At 39.9% G+C, this 20,507-nt stretch overlaps 1 protein-coding gene across 1 annotated transcript in view; it reads right to left on the minus strand.

Annotated features, from left to right (window-relative positions):
* Window positions 1–20,507, minus strand: part of TEX11 (testis expressed 11) — a 377,626-nt gene that overhangs the window by 279,393 nt on the left and 77,726 nt on the right. The window contains exon 8 of the mRNA XM_024240693.3: window positions 16,598–16,678. Coding sequence (XP_024096461.1) covers window positions 16,598–16,678 — 81 coding nt within the window. The remainder of the gene's footprint in view (window positions 1–16,597; window positions 16,679–20,507) is intronic.

The raw sequence follows: 20,507 nt of genomic DNA on the forward strand, positions 1-20,507 counted from the left end.
ATTAGTAACATACAGGGGTACTGATTAAATACATAAATATATTAAGGATAATTGAAGCCAAGTTTTTTTTTGTTGGAGAAGAGAATTAGAAATATGAAAAGGGAGAAAATTAGGATGAATATTTTGTTGTTGGATTGAAACAGACGATATCATGGTTTTCAGTATATTAGAGATGATAGAAGATAGATAATAGATAAATAATATAGATAAATGTAATGGAAATGTATGAGTGTATATAATATAGATATATTATATACATACACACACATATATATACATACACACACACACATATATACACACACACATATATACACACACATATATACACACACACACACACACACACACATATGTTCTTTCCACTGTGAGGATCTGAGAGAGCAGTGACATCCCAAAAGCAATAAGGATGCATAATGCCCAGATCTTGGCTTCTAAATAAGATTTTCTACTAAAATAAATAAGGACTCCTGAGATACATGGTTAATTTCATGGCTTGATCAAGAAAGCACACACGTGCCTGTAGTCCCAGAAGGCTGAGGTGGGAAGATTGCTTGAGCCCGGGAAATCGAGGCTGCAGTGAGCTAAAAATACAAAAATTAGCCGGGCGTGGTGGGACACGCCTGTAATGCCAGCTACTCAGGAGGCTGAGGCAGGAGAACCCCTTGAACCCGGGTGGTGGTAGTTGCAGTGAGCCAAGATCATGCCACTGCACTCCAGCCTGGGTGACTCAGCCTAGGTGACAGAGTGAGTGAGATCACATCACTGCACTCCAGCCTGGGTGACAGAGTGAGACCCTGTCTCAAAAAAGGAAAGAGGAAAAAGGAAATGAAAGGAAAAGAAAGGAAAGGAAAGGAAAGGAAAAGGAAGGAAAGGAAAGAAAAAGAAAGGAAAAAAAGGAAAGGAAAGGAATACAAAATAAGCCTGGAATATTTTATTGTGCCCGAAAGGAATGAAGTGCTCAAAAGTGATGGCAACATGTAAAAAACACATAGAAGTCAAGTAACACCAGCAAGATGGCAGACTAAGAGATCCCAGCCCTAGTGTCTCCACAAAAGCAATGATTTAACAACTATATACAGGCAAAAACAGCTCTCAGAGAGCTCCAGAGCCTGTAATCCCAGCACTTTGGAAGGCCGAGGTGGGCGGATCACTTAAACCCAGGAGATCAAGTCCAGCCTGGGCAACATGGCGAAATCCCATCTTTATAAAAAACACAAAAATTATCCAGGTGTAGTGACGTGCCCCTGGAATCCCAGCTACACGGGAGGGAGGTTGGGCTGGCTGAGGTGGGAGGATCACTTGAGCCCAGGAGGTCCAGGCTGCAGTGAGCCGCTTTTGCACCACTGCACTCCAGTCTGGGTGACAAGGCGAGACCCTGTCTTGAAAAAAAGAAAAAGAAGAAGAAGAAGAAGCTGCAGCAACCCACTGGAACACAAAATCTGAGGATAACCACATAGAAAACAGTAGGAAGAACAGAACAGTTTTATTTTGTCTGCATCACCCCATACCCTAGGCCAGGGTAGCTCAATACTTAGAGGTATTCCTTCAGCTATGAGTTCCAAAGTGAAGGAAAAGGAGAACAGGAAAATTCCAGAAGCCTTCCACTGAGGACTATTTCAGCCTTCAGAGTGGAGGACCCCCACAGTCTTTGCCAAAGTGGACCTCAGCTGCTGGAGCCACCCAAAGCCCACAACCAATGCACCTAGAGCCTGTAATACTGTTCCCCCAAGGTGATCTCAAGCATCCCCCTTTGAGCTGGTGGCACCACGCACTCCCTAGCCCCAGAACCACCACATATCCCTGGGATTAGCATTCTTGCATGCATCCAGAACCAGCACCACCACACACCTCACCAATCTAGCACACCTGCACACACCCACAGGTGAAGGTTTTTCCCTACCAAAACCAGTCCACAATGTCTGCAAGAGGTGATTACCTCTAAATTCTTAGAAACATACAGCCTAACAACACTGAACCAAGAAGAAATAGAAACAATAGACCAATAACAAATAAAGAAATTGAATCAATAATTTAAAAACACCCCAGAAAAAAAATCCCAGTACTAAATGGCTTCACTGGTGTATTCTTCCAAACATTCAAAGAAGAATTAATATCAATCCTTCTCAAACTCTTCCAAAAAATAAAAGAAAAGGGAATATTTCCAAATTCATTTTATGAAATCAGCATTACTCTGATACTAAAGCAAGACAAGGACACCAGAAGAAAACAAAACTGCAGGCCAATTTCCCTGATGAACACAGATGCAAAAATCCTCAATAAAATACTAAGAAACTGAATCCAACAAGGACATTAAAAGGATCATACACCACAACCCAGTGAGATTTATCCCTGGAATGCAAGCATGGTTCAACACGTGAAAATCAATGTGATACATATTATATTAACAAAATGAAAGATTAAAACCACATGATTATGTCAATAGATGCAGAAAAAGCATTTGACAAAATTCAACATCCATTAAACATGAACACTCTCAACAAAATAGGTATACGAGGAACATAACTCAATACAAAGGGCCATAAATGAAAAGCCCACAGCTAACATCATAATTGATGGGAAAAACTGAAAGCTTTTCCTCCACGATCTAGTACAAGGCAAGGAAGCCCATCCCTCAACACTTCTATTCAACATAGTACTAGAAGTCCCAGCAACAGCAATTAGGAAAGAAAAAGAAAAAAAACACCCAAATGAGAAGGAAGGGTAAAATCATCTGTGCTTGCCAATGACATGATCATATATTTTGAGAATCCTAAAAACTCAACCAAAAAAAAAGTTAGAACTAATAAACAAATTAAAGTAACATGATACAAAATCAACATACAAGTATCAGTGACGTTTCTGTACACTAACAACAAACTATCCAGGAAGAAAATTAAGAAAACAATCCACTTACAATAACAACAAAAAACAAAATACTTAGCAATAAAGAGGTGAAAGACTTCTACATTGAAAATTGTAAAGCATCAATGAAGGAAATTAAAGAGCACATATATAAATGGAAAGACATCCTGCGTTCATGGGTTGGAATAATTAATATTGTTAAAATGTCCATACTACCTAAAATGATCTACAGATTCAATGTAATACTATCAAAATCTGAATGGCATTCTTTACAAATAGGAAAAACAATCCTAAAATTCATATAAAATCATAAAAGAATCCAAATAGCCAAAGAAATCTTGCACAAGAAGTACAAACCCAGGAGCATCATGCTTCCTCATTTCAAAATTTATTACAAAGCTATAGTAATCAAAACAGTATGGTACTAGAATAAAAACAAACATATACACTAATGGAATAGAATAGAAGAGCCAGAAATAAATCCACACATTCACAGGCAACTGATCTTCAACATGAGTACCAAGAACACACAATGAAGAAAAGACAGGCTCTTCAGTAAAGAGTGTTGATGGATATCAACATGCAAAATAATGAAATTGGACCCTTATATCACACTGTATACAAAAATCAACTCAGAATAAGTTAAAGACTTTGCATTAGGCCGTTCTTGCATTGCTATAAAGAAATACTTGAGACTAAGTAATTTATAAAGAAAAGAGGTTTATTAATTGGCTCATGGTTCTGCAGGCTGTACAAGAATGGCACCAACAGCTTCTCAGCTTCTGATGAGGGCCTCAGGAAGCTTATAATCATGGCCAGCTTCTGGTGAGAGCCTCAGGAAGGCAAAGGGGAGTAAACATGTCCCATGGCAAGAACGGGAGCAAGACAGTGATGGGGGTGGGGAGCCAGCATGTCACATGGCAAGAACAGGAGCAAGACAGTGAGGAGGGAGGTACCACACACTTTTCTAAACAACCAGATCTCGTGTGAACTCTGAATGAGAACTCACTTACTATTGTGAGGAATAGCACCAAGCTATTCATAAGGGATCCTCCCCCATGATCCAATCACCTCCCACCAGGCCCCACCTCCAACATTGGAGATTACACTTCAACATGAGATTTGGAGGGACAAATAAACAAACCATATCAGACTTAATACCTGAAACTGTAAAACTTTTAAAAGAAAACAAGGGAAAAGCTTCTTGACATTCGTCCTGAGTTTTTGTATATGACTCTAATAGCACAGGCACCAAAAACAAAAATAGACAAGTGGGATTACATCAAATTAAAATGCTTCTGCACAGCAAAGAAACCCCATCAACAGAGTGAAAAAGCATCCTACAAAATGAGACAAAATATTTGCAAACCATATATCTGATGAGGAATTAATGTGCAAGATATGTAAGGAACTCATACAACTCAATAGCAAAACAAAACACAAAACAAAACAAAAACCAGATAGCTCAATTTAAAAAAGGGCAAATGATCTGAATAGACCATTTCTTCAAAGAAAATATACAAATGGCCAACAGGTGTATGAAAAAGTGTTGAACATTACTAATTGATATGGTTTGGCTCTGTGTCCCCACCCAAATCTCTTGTTGAATTGTAACCCCCAGTGTTGGGGGAGAGGCCTGGTGGGAGGTGATTGGATCACAGGGGTGGATTTCCCTTTTGCTGTTGTCATGATAATGAGTTCTCATGAGATTTAGTTGTTTGAAAGTGTGTAGCACTTCCTCCTTCACTCTCTCTTCCTTCTGCTCCAGCTATGTAGGATGCACCAGCTTCCCCTTCACCATTTGCCATGATTGTAAGTTTCCAGAGCCCCCGCCACTCCAAGCCATGCTTCCTGTACAGCCTGTGGAACCGTGAGCCAATTAAACCTCTTTTCTTTATAAATTATCCAGTCTCTGGTAGTTCTTTATAGCAATGTGAGAACGAACTAATACACTAATCATCAGAAAAATTCAAATCAACACCACGATGGGACATCACCTCACACCTGTTTGTATGGCTATTATCAAAAAGTCAAAAGATAATGTGTCATTGAGGAATGGAGAGAAGGGAGTCCTTGTACACTGTTGGCAATGTAAATCTGTACAATCATTATGCAAAATAGTAGGAAGGTTAATAAAAAAAAATAAAACTACTATATGATATAGCCATTTCACTTCTAGGTACAGTCATCTTTCAGTATCTGCTGGGGATTTGTTCCAGGACCCTCTGTGGATACCAAAATCCACAGATACTCAAGTCCCTTATATAAGATGACATAGTATTTGCATATAACCTACAAACATCCTCCTATATACTTTACATCATCTCTAGATTACTTATAATATCTAATACAATGAATATGCTATGTAAATAGTTGCTATACTGTATTATTTAGGGAATGATATAAATAATACAGTATAACAACTGTATTAGGTAGCAATAGGAAAGTAGTAGGAAAAAAGTATATACATGTTCGGTACAGATGCAACCATCCTTTTTTCCCCAAGTATTTTCAATCCCCAGTTGGTTAAATACATGGATGTGGAACCCAGGGTCACAGAGGGCTAACTGTATGTATGCAAAGGAACTAAAAATCAAGATTTTGAGATATCTGCACTCACATATTCATTGCAGCATTATTCACAATACCCAAGATATGGAAACAACTTAATACCTGTTGATGGATAAATGGATAAAGAAAATGTGGTATGTATATAAACACACACAGGATATATATATGCATGTATATACAAAATGTGGTATGTATATATACACACACACACAGGATATTGTATATACGTATATATATGTATGTATATATATATACACACACACACACACCCCCATATCAGCCTTAGTCGGTTTGTGTCACTATAAAGGAATACCTGAGGAAGAGTAGTATTTTTTCACATTTTCTGTCACTCCTAGGGTGATTTATTTTAAAACGAGGTTTATTTGATTAACGGTTTTGCAGGTTGTACAAGGTGGTGCCAGTATCTGCTTCTGATGAGGGCTTCAGGCTGCTTCCACTCATGTTAGAAGGCAAAGAGAAGCTGGCCTGTGCAGAAATCACATGGCTAGAGAGTGGAAGCAAGAGAGAGAGCAGAGGGAGATGACAGGCTCTTTTAAATAACCAGCTCTAGCAGGAACTAATAGAGAGAACTCACTCATTACCATGAGGACTGCACCAAGCCATTCATGAGAGATCTGCCTTCATGACCTTCATGATGCAAACACCTCCCACTAAGCCCCACCTCCAACATTAGGGATGAAATTTCAACATGAGATTTGGTTGCGGGGTGGGAGGCGGGTGGCGTCAAACATTGAACTCATACCACAGCCTTAAAAGAAAAGGAAATTGTCTCGTTTGAAACTATATGGATAAATCTGGATGACATTATGCTAAATGAAATAAGCCAGGCACAGAAAAGCAAATACTATATGATCTCACTTATATGTAAAATGAAAAGAGTCAAACTTACAAAAGCAGAGAATAAAATGGTGGCTGCCAGGGGCTCAGGGGAAGGGGAAATAGGGCGATGTTAGATAAAGCATACAAAGTTTCAGTTATATAAGATGAATAAGTTCTGGAGATCTAATGCACAGCATGGTGACTATAGTTAATAACATTGTGTTGTGTATTGTATAGCTGATTTTTTTCTAGGAGACTACATCTTAAGTGTTCACCACACACAAAAAAAAAGGTAACTATGTGAGGTGATGAATATGTTCATTACCTTTATCACAGTGATCATTCCAAAATGTGTGTGTATATCAAAACATCAAGTTGTTCACCTTAAATACACACTAATTTTTATTTTTCAATTCTACCAAAATAAATATTTCAAAAAAAAGACAAGTTCAGGCCGGAAACTGAAAGGACACAAATAGATCACCAGGCTAGTAAACCACCCTACCATTCCAAAAAAGACATACAAATCAGCTTAAAGGGCCTCTTAATGGCCAAATGTAGAAAGAGTTAACCATCAAAATAGTGTTTTAGACCGGGCGCAGTGGCTCACTCCTGTAATCCCAGCACTTTGGGAGGGCAAGGAAGGCAGATCACTTGAAATTAGGAGTTCAAGACCAGCCCGGCCAACATAATAAAACCCTGTCTCTACTAAAAAAAAAAATACAAAGATTAGCCAGGCATAGTGGTGCATGCCCGCATGCCTGTAGTCCCGGCTACTCGGGAAGCTGAGGCAGGAGAATCACTTAAATCTGAAAGATGGAGGTTACAGTGAGCCGAGATCATGCCACTGCACTCCAGCCTGGGCGACATAGTGAGATTCCATCTCAAAAAATAAAAATAATAAATAAATAAATAAATAGTGTTTTAGTTTTGGGTAAGATAAAGTAAGTATGCACCACCCTTTATCTCCCACTGAATGTAACTATAAACCTTGACAGAATGCACGTAGCTATTTGAGGACTCTGAAAAGATAATAGCAGAAGGCAAATAAAGGAAGAACACCAGAATTCAAGTTAACACCAAACTGGTGGTAAGTTTACCTTTCTTTTCCTCTAATATCCGCTGGCCTAAACTTAATGCAGCCAGAAACTCAGAAGCAAATGCTGTGGTACAGACTGAGGGTGCTTCTCTACTTCTGGCTTGAGTTGCTCAAAGAAAGTGCAGATATTCAATTTTGGTTTTTATTTCATCTTTCTTCCATTCTCTTGTGCTCAGGCCCTAGGCAATCCCATGGTGGCAACAGCAGTGGTAGCCAGGGGAAACCACAATACTCAAAACTTTGAGAGAGGAAAACCTTACTCTCCATTCAGTGCAGCAGTAGTTCCCACAGGATGGGGCAAACTCCCACTGCTTTTTTTCCTCTGCCTGTGTCTTCCTACTGCTTGGCCCCAGTCACAGTGTAACTGCAGATTATGGATAGTTATTGGTTAGGGGACTGAAAATGATAGCTCAGAGAACCAGAAACTACCAAGAAGATCATAGAGAGAGAGAGGAGCTCAGAAAAGCAACAAAATTAAGTTGATTAAGTTCAAGGCTCATTCTACAACCTTAATAACCAGGAATCTCAACCTAATTTACATAACAAAAACTTTGATAACTGAGCTAACAGATAAACCTCTGCCAAGTACCAGGACTGATCAATGAGTGTTGCATATGCAAGACAAACCTGAAGCGCACTGCAAAATTGAAACAACATTGGAACCATAACCCACAAAAAATGAGTTTAAAATTTGTCTGAATCTACCAGATTGATTACCTGCTATAATAAAAATATCGACACTCCCCCAGAATTTAGACAAGACCCAGAAGCCAAAAATGTAATATAGAAAATTTATAGGGGTTGGGTGCGTTGGCTCATGCTTGTAATCCCAGCGCTTTGGGAGGCGGAGGCGGGCAGATCACTTGAGGTCAATTCTGAGACCAGCCTGGCCAACATGGCGAAACCCTGTCTCTACTAAAAATACAAAAATTAGCTGGGCATGGTGGTGTACGCTTGTAATCCCAGCTACTAGGGAGGCTGAGGCAGGAAAAGCGCTTGAACCCGGGAAATGGAGGTTGCAGTGAGCTGAGATCGTGCCACCGCACTCCAGCCTGGGCCGCAGAGGGAGACTCAGTCTCAAAAAAAAAAAATTATATTTATAGTTCAATAAAAAACTACTCGGTATATGACAATGCTTGAAAATCTCAACGTATATAAGAAAAGACAATTCATAGAAAGATGATATGAATGTTAAAACTATCTGATAAGGACTTTAATCAGATGTTTTAAAACTGTTTGAACAAATAATTATAAACATTCATGAAATAAATAGAAAAATATAGTCTCAGTAAAGAAATGAGTCGGCAAATTACAACCTGTAGGCCAATATGGATGGTGAGATTTTAAAAGTTTTTACATTCTTAAAGGATCTTTTTTAAGTTTGGAGCAGCATACAAGAATTGATGAAATGTTTTTCCAGTAAAATCACTTTGGCCGGGCGTGGTGGCTCACGCCTATAATCCCAGCACTTTGGGAGGCCAAGGCGGGCGGGTCACCTGAGGTCAGGAGTTCAAGACCAGTCCAGCCAACATGGTGAAACCACATCTCTACTAAAAATACCAAAAATTAGCTGGGCATAGTGGCAGGAGCCTGTAATCCCAGCTACTTTGGGAGACTGAGGTGAGAGAATGGCTTGAACCCAGGAGGCAGAGGTTGCAGTGAGCTGAGATCGCGCCACTGCACTCCAGCCCGGGTGCGAAAGAGCAAGACTCAGTCTCAAATAAAATAAATAAATAAATAATCACCTTATAAGGGATGTTGGCCGGGCACAGTGGCTCACGCCTGTAATTCCAGCACTTTGGGAGGCCACGGTGGGTGGCTCACCTGAGGTCAGGAGTTCAAGACCAGCCTGACCAACATAATGAAACCCCCCCCCGTCTCTACTAAAAATACAAAAATTAGCCAGGCATGGTAGCTCATGCCTGTAATCCCAGCTACTTGGGAAGCTGAGGCAGGAGGATCGTTTGAACCCGGGAGGCGAAGGTTGCAGTGCGCCAAGACTGTGCCATTGCACTCCAGCCTGGGCAACAAGAGCGAAACTCCTTGTCAAAAAAAAAAAAAAAAAAAAAAGCTAAAATAAGGGCGGGGCAAGATCATAGAATAAAAGCCTGCATTGTTTGTACCCTCCACTGGAACACCACATTTTAACAACTGTCTGCACACAGAAAAGCACAATCACAAGAACCAAAACCAGGTGAACACTCACAGTACCCGGTTTTAACTACATATTGTGGAAAGAGGCATTGAAGAGGGCAGGAGAAACAGCCTTCAATCTCCAAGGCCACCCCTCCCTGCTCCCCTGGCAGCAGCTATGCAGTGCAGAGAGAGAATCTGTGCACATTGCAGAGGAAGAGCACAGCAGCTGGGGAACTTTACATTGAACTCAGTGCTGCACAGTCACAGTAGAGAAAAAAGTCATGCTGGGTTCAGCCAGCGCCTGTGCACAGAGGAAGCGTTTGGACCAGCCTTAGCCACAGGAGAATTACCCTCATCCCAGTCGTGGGAACTTGAGTTTCTTGGCAAGCCTCGTCACTGTGGGCTGAAGTGCTCTGGGGTCCTACATAAACTTGAGTGGCAGTCTAGGGCACAAGGACTGCAATTCCTAGGCAACTCCTAGTGTAAGGCTGGGCTTAGAGCCAGTGAACTTGCCACGTGACCTAGGGAGACACCAGCTGGCACAGTAAAGGGAGGGCTTGCACCATCTCTTCCCCAACCCCAGGCAGTAAAGCTCGTAGCAATGAAAGTGACTCCTTCCTTATGCCTAAGGAGAGGAAAGGGAAGAGTAAAGAGGACTTTGTCTAGCATCTTGGTTACCAGCTCAGCCACAGTAGGACAGGGCACTGGGCAGACTAGTGAGGCCCCCATTCCAGGACCTAGCTCTCAAACCACATTTCTAGACACATCCTGGGCCAAAAGGGAACCCACTGCCTTGAAGGAAAGGATCCAGTCCTGGCAGGATTAATCACCTGCTGACTAAAGAACCCTTGGTGTAACCCTGGAGTAACCATTAATGACCCAGGGAGTACACCACAGGCCTTGGGCACCCAGCACATTCCCAGGTGTGGTGCCTTCAGTGAAAGACTCCTTTTGTTTGAGAAAAGCAGAGGAAAAGTAAAGAGGACTTTGTACTGCACTCTAGGTACCAGCTTGGCTCTTGGGGTCCCCAAATCCAGGTGTAGCCTCTTGGACAGTATTTCTCGTCCTGGGCCACAGGAGAGCCCACTGCCCTGAAGGATGGGTCCCAGGCCTGGCAGCATTCACCACAAGCTGATGGAAGAGACCTTGGGTTTTATGTGAACATCAGTGGTGGCCTAGCAGAACACCCCATGGACCACTGATGGTGGCGGCCACAGGGAGAGGCTCCTTTGCCTGTGGAAAGAGAGGGAAGAGTGGGAAGGGCTTTGTATTGTGATTTGAGTGCCAGCTTAACTGCAGTAGAATAAAACATCAGGTAAATTGCTCAAGTTTCTGACTCCAATCCCTGGCTCCCAGAGAGCATCTTTGGACACACCTGGGTTGTGGGGGAACTCACCATCCTAAAGGCAAGGGCCTTCCTTGGGCAAGGTCCAGTGCTGTGCTGGCTTCAAGTCTGACACAGCACAGGCCCAGTGCTTGCATCACCACACCCCCGGGGTGCTTGCATCACCACACCCCCAGCTCAACATAGAGACAGTGACTCCATATGTTTCAGAGAAAGTAAGGGTAAAGAACAAGAGTTTCTGCCTGGTAATCCAGAGAATTCTTTCAGATATTATCCAAGGTCATCAAGGCAGTACCCTTTATGGGTCTACAAGAAACACAGCATTATTAGGCTTGGGGTCCAAGTCTCTTTGAATAACTGGAAGGCCTTCCCAAGGACTGGCATGAGCAAGCCTAGATTGAGAAGATTACAATAAATACCTAACTCTTCAATGCCCAGACACCGATGAATATCTACAAGCATCAACACCATCCAGGAAAACATGACTTCACCAAATGAATTAAATATGGCACCAGGGACTAGTTCTGGAGAAACAGAGATATGTGACTTTTCGGACAGAAAATTCAAAATAGCTATTTTGAGGAAACTGCAAGAAATCTGAAATAACACAAAGAAGGAATTCAGAATTCTATCAGATAAATTTAACAAAAAGACTGAAATAATTTAAAAGAATCAAGCAGAAATGCTGGAGTTGAAAATGCCATTGACATGCGTAAGAATGCATCAGTCTCTTAGCAGCAGAATTGATCAAGCAGAAGAAAACTAGTGAGCTTCAAGACAGGCTATTTGAAAATACACAATCAAAGGAGACAAAAGAAAAAAGAATAAAAAAGCATGAAGCATACCTACATGATCTAGAAAATAGCCTCAAAAGGGTAAATCTAAGATCCATTGGCCTTAAAGAAGAGGTAGGGAAAGAGCTATGGATAAGAAGTTTATTCAAAGAGATAATATCAAAGAATATCCCAAACCTGGAGAAAGATATCAACATTCAAGTATAAGAAGGTTATAGAACACCAAGCAGATTTAACCCAAAGAAGAACACCTCAAGGCATTTAATAATCAAACTCCCAAAGGTCAAGGATAAAGAAAGAATCCCAAAAACAGTAAAAGAAAAGAAAAAAAATCACATACAATGGAACTTCAATACATCTGGCAGCCAACTTATCAGCAGAAACTTTACAGGCCAGGAAAGAGAGGCATGACATATTTAAAGTGCTGAAGGAGAAAAAAAAATGTTTACCCTAAGATAGTATATCCAGCAGAAAGTATCCTTCAAACATGAGGGAGAAATAAAGACTTTCCCAGACAAACAAAAGCTGAGGGATTTCATCAACACCAGACCTGTCCTACAAGAAATGCTAAAGGGAGTTGTTCAATCTGAAAGAAAAGGATGTTAATGAGCAAGAAGAAATCACCTGAAGGTACAAAACTCACGGGTAATAGTAAGCACACAGCTGGACAGCTGGACACAGTGGCTCATGCCTGTAATCCCAGCACTTTGGGAGGCCGAGGCAGGTGGATCGCCTGAGGTCAGGAGTTCGAGACCAGCCTGACCAATATGGTGAAACCCCGTCTCTACTAAAAATACAAAAATTATCCGGGTGTGGTGGCATGCACCTGTAGTTCCAGCTACTTGGGAGGCTGAGGCAGGAGAATTACTTGAACCCAGGAGGTGGATGTTGCAGTGAGCCAAGATCATGCCACTGCACTCCAGCCTGGGTGACAGAGCAACATTCCATCTCAAAAAAAAAAACAGTAAGCACACAGAAAAAGACAGAATGGTATCACACTGAAATTGTGGGGTGTAAACTTCTCTTGACTTAAGTAGAAAGAATAAATGATGAACCAAACAGAAATAATAACTACAACAACTTTTCAAAACATGGACAGTACCATAAGACATAAAAAAAACAAAAAAAGTTAAAAATCAGGGGAACAAAGTTAAAGTGTAGAGTTTTTATTAGTTTGTGTGTGTGTGTGTGTATGTGTGTGTTTGGCTCTTTGTTAATACAATCAGTGTTACCCTGTCATCAATTTAAAATAATGGATTATAAGATAGCATTTGCAAGCCTCACGGTAACCTGAAACTGAAAAACAACGAATACACAAAAAATAAAAAGGAAGAAATTAAATCATACCACCAGTGAAAATCACCTTCACTAAAAGGAAGACAGGAAAGAAAGAAATAGAACAGAATAAAAAATAGAAAACCAAAAACAATCAGAAAACAAATAACAAAGTGGCAGGAGTAAGTCCTTACTTATCAGTAATAATACTGAATATAAATAGACTAAACTCTCCAATCAAAGGACATAGAGTGGCTGAATGGATTAAAAAAAAAACAAGACCCAATGATCTCTTGCCTACAAGAAACACACTTCCCCTATGAAGATACACATAGATTGAAAATAAAGGGATGGAAAAAGATATTCCATGACAACGGAAACCACGAAAGAGCAGGAGTACCTATATCAGACAAAATGGATTTCAAGACAAAAACTTTAAGGAGAGAGAAAAAAAGGTCACTATATAAGGATAAAGTGGAAAATTCAGCAAGAGGATATAACAATTTTGCATACACATGCACCCAACACTGGAGCACTCAGATATATAAAGCAATTATTAGAGGGAAAGAGAGATAGATCCCTGGTCAATGATTTTTTTGGATATGACCCCCACAGGTGACAAAAGCAAAAATAGGCAAATGGGATTGCATCAAACTAAAATGCTTCTGCACAGCAAAGGAAACAATCAACAGAGTGAAGAGACAACCTACAGAACAGGAGAAAATATCCACAAATCACACGTCTGATAAAGAGTTAATCTCCAAAATATACAAGGAACTCAAACACTGCAATAGCAAATAAACAAATAACCCAATGAAAAAATGGGCAAAAGACCTGAATAGATATTTATCTAAGGAAGACATACAAATCAGCAACAGGTATATGAAAAAATGCTCAACATCACTAATCATCAAGGAAATGCAAATTAAAATCACAATGAGATATCACCTCACATCTGTTAGAATGTCTATTATCAAAAAGACAAAAGATAAGTGTTGGCAAGGGCATGGAGAAAAGGAAACCTTTGTACACTGCTGGTGGGAATGTAAATTAGTATACCCATTATGGAAAACAGTATAGAGGTTGCTCAAAAAATTAAAAATGTAACTACCATATGATCCAGCAATTTCACTTCTGGATATACACCCAAGGGAAATAAAATAAGTATCTTTAAGAGATATCTGCAATCCCTTGTTCACTGCAGCATTATTTACAATAGCCAAGCTATGGAATCAACCTAAGAGTCCAAAAAGGGATGAATGGGTAAAGAAAATGTGGTATTTATATACAATAGAATACTATTCAGCCATAAAAAAGAAGGAAATCCTGCCATTTGTGATAACACAGATGAACCTGGAGGACATTAAGCTAAATGAAATAAGCCAGCCGCAGAAAGACAAATACTGCATGATCTCACTTATATGTGGATTCTGAAAAAGCTGAGTTCATAGAAGTAGAGAGTAGAAAGGTGGTTGCCAGGGGGTTGGGGAATGGATGAGGAGATATTGGTCAAAGGGTACAAAATGTCCAAGCACAGTGGCTCCCATCTATAACCCCAGTACTTTGGGAGGCTGGGGCAAGAGGACTGCCTGAGCCCAGGAGTTCAAGATCAGCCTGCACAACATAATGAGACCCCCATCTCTACAAAAAAATAAAACAACTAGCCAGCCTTGGTGGCAAGCACCTGTAGTCCCAGCTACTCAGGAGGCTGAGGTGGGAGGATCACTTTAGCCAAGGAGGTTGAGGCTGCAGTGAGCCAGGATCATGCCACTGCACTCCAGCCTGGCGACAGAGCAATACTCTATCTCTTCAAATAAAGGGGGAGGGGGTACAAAGTTTCATTTAGGCCGTATGAATAAGTTCTGGGGCTGTACTGTATAGCACAGTGACTACAGTTAATATTATAATAATGTATTGTATACTTGAAAATTGCTAAGAAAGTAGATCCTAAATATTTCTCCAAAAAAAAAAAACCTGTGTGAGTTGATGAATATATAAATTGGCTTGATTGTGGTGATCTTTTCACAGTGTATATCAAAATATTATGTTATATACCATAAATATATACAAATTTTGTCAATTATAGCCCCAATAAAGCTAGAAAAATGGAGGAAAAAAGAATAAAGATGGTGAAAGTAGAATGAGAAATTAGATTTGCCATAGTTTCAGTGTATCACTCACAAAATGATACAGGTTTACAGTGAAAAAACCTGGAAGGCACGATCTTAATCAAGAGATCAAAGCTAGCACCACCAATAACAGTATAAATCAATCCTGTATACCACCCAATAGGAAGCCATGAGTAGAACATAGAATCTCTTCTGTGATTTTCTGGCCTCAAATTCACAAGCTGTTCTAATCATGAGGAAACTTTGGCTAAACGCACATTAAATCACATGCTACAAAATGACTGATCTGTAATCTTCAAAACTGCCAAGATCATGAATAACAAGGCAAGAATGAGGAGGTGTTCCAGGTTTCCAGATTGAAGGAGACTGAAGACTATGTATAATTCTAGATTGAAACCATTTTCTATATAGAACATTATTGGAAAATTTGAATGACGTTTCCAAGCAAAGGGTATACAGGAGTTCTTTGTACTATTCTTATAACTTTTCTATAAATATGAAATTGTTTTAAAAGTTTTTAAAGCCTAGAAGAATGTCTGATGTGACACATAACAGGCAACATATAAATGTTTACTGAATTAAGTTCTACATTATGACACCCAATTTGGGGAAAAAATAAGACCAATCTCACAAATAGGTACGATGTATGCAATACTGGGAACATTCTCCCTAATATCCAATTATATCTCCATTATTAATCCCTCTGTGATAGTAAAGACTGAAGTAGGCATAGGCACTGAAATAGGAGAGAAAGAATGGAAAGGGAAGATAAAATGAAAAAGCAAAAAACTATGTATTTAGGAATTTTCATGAGATCCAGTCCAGGATGCAGGCTTTATCCTATCAAATCTCTCACATCTCCACATCCCAGTATAGAAAAATACTATGGCAGTAACATGATTAACTGCTATCAACCTTGTCAGAAGACAAATTCATTTTTTTCTTTCTTTGTTGTATAGCATGAAATATGGAGCAAATGTTATCAAAATGATTTGACAATAAAAGACAAAGCAAAGAAAATTTTAAGAAATATTCCATATCAGCCAGGTGTGGTGGCTCACGCCTGTAATCCCAGTACTTTGGGAGGCTGAGGTGGGCGGATCACTTGAGGCCAGGAGTTCCAGAGCAGCCTGGCCAACATAGTGAAACCCCGTCTGTACTAAAAATACAAAAAGTAGCCAGGTGTGGTGGCGCAGGCCTGTAATCCCAGCTACTCAGGAGGCTGAGGCACAAGAATCACTTGAACCCGGGAGGTGGAGGTTGCAGTGAGCTGAGATCACATCACTGCACTCCAGCCTGGGTGACAGAGTGAGACTCCATCTCAGAAAAAAAAAGAAAAGAAAAAAAAGAAATATTCCATATAGCTTTTTCAAATGCCCTTTCTGGTAAAGAACAAAGGAAGCAAAATATTTCAAAGATCAGCTACTTATGTGGAACTGATCTCAAATAGAATCTCCAAAAGGTTGCATGAAGTAGTAATGATTCTTCCTGGAACTTGATATAGCATATTTTCAAACTCTTGGAGAATGCAGATTTCACTCACCATCTGGGGGAGTCTCATCAACATATCTTTACATTGCAGTACACACATAGATGCTCTTTGAAAATCCCCTTGAGCGACTGCCTGAAAAACATAAAGAATGTCAATAATTGGTTAAAATGAAATGACAAGGTTATTTGTCTCTAAGTCAATTTTAGCATATTTTAACTAGTGTTTAAAAGTCTTATTTTGTTTTCTAATATTTTTAGCAATACTAGTTGTTCCAGCTAAACAGATAGCTTGCTCAAAATACAGAAGAATAAGTGGTAATCTTTGGTGACACAGAGTTGATACTGAATGAGCCGGAGTCATTTACTTTTTTCTGGAAATGCAAAAACTGGTTGTACCGCCTTATGTTATTATATTATGACATAATGCCAGGTCTACTAGATGCTTCTGCAACTTGAATAGCTCTTGTATTCACCTCTACATTAGAGGAATTAAGTTAAACAGCAGTCTTTGTCTTAAAGCAAGCTCACAATAACCTCATAGTCTGAACTGCTATGTATATCCACTACAAAAAGCAGCTTATCAATTAGCCAGACATGGTGGCACACACCTATAGTCCCAGCTACTCTAGAGGCTGAGGCGGGAAAATTGCTCAAGTCCAGGAGTTCGAAGCTGCAGTAAGCTAAGAAGATACCTCTCTACTCCTGCCACAGATGACAGAGCAAAACCCCTTCTCTTTAAAAAAAAATTTTTTAAGAAAAAAGAAAAGCAGCTTAGTACAATCTTATCATGAAGCCAAAAGAGCCGCTCTGCCATTTATCATGTGAAACTTTGAGCCTTCAGCTCTCACAGATTGTTTCCTCATCCATAAAGTGAGGAGACTATACTAGACTATCTGTAGGGTTCCTTTCAGTTCTACCATTCTATGACTGAACACCCCCAAATGAATGAAAACATCAATCACACATACTTTAGCACTTGTAGATGAGGCTTGTTTCAGCCATTTACGAACTTAGTTGGCCAGGCGCAGTGGCTCAGGCCTATAATCCCAGTATTTAGGGAGGCCGAGGTGAGTGGATCACCTGAGGTCAGCAGTTTGAGACCAGCTTGACCAACATGGTGAAATCCCGTCTCTACTAAAAAACAAACAAACAAACAAACAAAACAAAACAAAAACAACCCAAACATAAATTAGCTGGGTGTGGTGGTGGGCACCTGCAATCCAGCTACTCGGGAGGCGGAGGTTGCAGTGAGCTGAGATCGAGCCATTGCACTCCAGCCTGGGCGACAGAGCGAGACTCTGTCACACACAAGAAAAAAAAAAAAAAGGCTGACAAAGCATTTTTTAAAGAAAAACATGGATACATACAAGGAAATAATAAAGTACTACACTTGCTATTTTCTTTCTTCTCTTCTTTACGTGGTGTCAAATATTATTGTGCTTTGAATAATAAAAGAATTGAGTAGAGAGAAGAAAATATAAACAACATAAGACGCCAGCTTCTCTCTAGTTTTCTCTTCTAATTGCTGAATAGTAAGCCTGACATCTTGCTGAGTAGATACTCTCTTATAAGGCTTTAATACTAGATATTATTAAAGGGGAAAATAAATTGCTAACACAAGTGCCTCAATAAGCCAAATCTCTAAATAGAGATTAGAAAATAATATTCCTGTCTACACTATATTCTACGAATACTTGCTGATTAAATCATTATTCAAGGTGGAGAAAATCTTACTATAAAAGAGAAACGCTGAGTGACAACACCATATCAGAGGATAGATGTTGCTGTCTGTTCTTATAACATATAAAACAATATGAGACTTTAATGTTCAAACAACCCATAAAGTGTCTATCATTACTCAGATTTTATCTTAGAGAAATCAAAGCTCTAATAATTCAGGCTAGTTTTGAAAATTTATTCATCTTCTTATGACTAGAAACAAATATTTCAAGCCCAAAAGATAAAGATTTAAAGTAAAAGAAATCTTAAAGAAGAGGCAGCACAATACTATGCTGTAGTAACCTTTTGTGAGCATCAGACTCACCAGTGGAGCTTTCTGAAAATCACATGCCAAGCTCGCACCACTTGGAGACTGTGATTCATTAGGTCTGGAGTGATGTCCTGCCTATACTGATGTAGTGAAAAGAATATGAGCTTTGCATTCCCAGCTTTTCCACTTCTTGGCTCAGTGAACTTAGGTAAGTCACAATCTCTTTGAGGCTCTATTTTGTTAACTATAAAATAGGGACAGTAATGTCTACAATATAGGATTGATTTTATGAGGATCAAATGGGATCACAGATGTGAAAGCATTTCATAAACTGTAAGTCAGTATTCAAAAATGTGTACATTTGGGGCAGTCAAAACTACCATCAGGGCCGGGCCCAGTGGCTCACCCCTGTAATCCCAGCACTTTGGGAGGCCAAGGTAGGCTGATCACCGGAGGCCAGGAGTTCGAGACCAGCCTGGCCAACATGGCAAAACCCCGTCTCTACTAAAAATACAAAAAGTAGCTAGGCATGGTGGTGCATGCCTGTAATCTCAGCTACTCGGGAGGCTGAGGCAGGAGAATCGCTTGAACCCGGGAAGCAGAGGCTGCAGTGAGCCAAGATGGCTCAATATTGCCTGGGCAATAGAGTGAGACTCTGTCTCAAAAAAAAAAAAGACAATATATTAAAATGGCAATACTCCCCAAGTTGATCTATAAATTTAATCCAATTCCATTAAAATTCCAGTTGGCCTTTTTTGCAGAAATTAACATGCTGATCTTAAAATTCAAATGGAAATTTAAGAAACTCAGGGCTAGGTGAAACATTCTGAGACATGACACCAAAAGCATGATCCATAAAAGAAAAAGAAATCAATCAAATGGACTTCATCAAAACTGTATTCTGTGACCCTATTAAAAAGGACAAAAAGACAAGCTACAACGAGACAATATTTGCGAATATTTATCTGACAAGGGAATCATATCTAGAATATATAAATAATCCTGTAAATTCAACAGTAAACTATCAAACAATCCAAATAGAAAATAGACAAGAAAAATGACAGATATTTTGCCTAAAGGGAGATACAGATGGCAAATAAGTAAATGAAAAGATGTTCAACATCATTAGCCATTAGAGAAATGCAAATTAAAACCACAATGAGATATCACTATATATCTATTAGGATAGCTACAATAAAAAATTGGTCACAATACCAAATGCTGTCAAGGATGCAAAGAAATGGGATCTCTCATACACTACTGGTAAGAATCTAAATGGTGGCCGGGTGCAGTGGCTCATACCTGTAATCCCAGTACTTTGGGAGGCCTAGGTGGGCGGATCACCTGAGGTCAGCGGTTTGAGACAAGCCTGGCCAAGATGGCAAAGCCCCATTTCTACTAAAAATACAAAAATTAGCCAGGCATGGTGGCATGCACCTGTAGTCTCAGCCACTCAGGAGGCTAAGGCAGGAGAATCACTTGAGCCTGGGAGGCGGAGGTTGCAGTGAGCTGAGATCATGCCACTGCACTCCAGCCTGGGTGACAGAGTGAGACTCTGTCTCAAAACAAAACAAAACAAAACACAGAATGTAAAATGGCATGGCCACTCTAGAAAACAGTTAGCAGTTTCTAAAAAAAAAAAAAAAAAAACTAAATATACCCTTTATGTCCACACAAAAACCTGTATGGAAATGTTCATGCCAACTGATTTACAATAGCCAAAAACTGGAAACAACCCAAATTCTTTCAATGGTGAATGGCTAAACAAATTGGTACATCCATAGCATAGAATTCTACATAGCAATAAAAGAGAACAGGGCTGGGTGTGTTGACTCATGCCTGTAATCCCAGCACTTTGGTAGGCAGAGGTGGGCGGATCACTTGAGGCCAGGAGTTTGAGACCAGCCTGGCCAACTTGGCAAAACGCCATCTATACTAAAAAATACAAAAAAATTAGCCAGGCAAGGTGGCG

The sequence above is a fragment of the Pongo abelii genome, chromosome X, assembly GCF_028885655.2.
Source record: "Pongo abelii isolate AG06213 chromosome X, NHGRI_mPonAbe1-v2.0_pri, whole genome shotgun sequence".
Classification (NCBI taxonomy): domain Eukaryota; kingdom Metazoa; phylum Chordata; class Mammalia; order Primates; family Hominidae; genus Pongo; species Pongo abelii.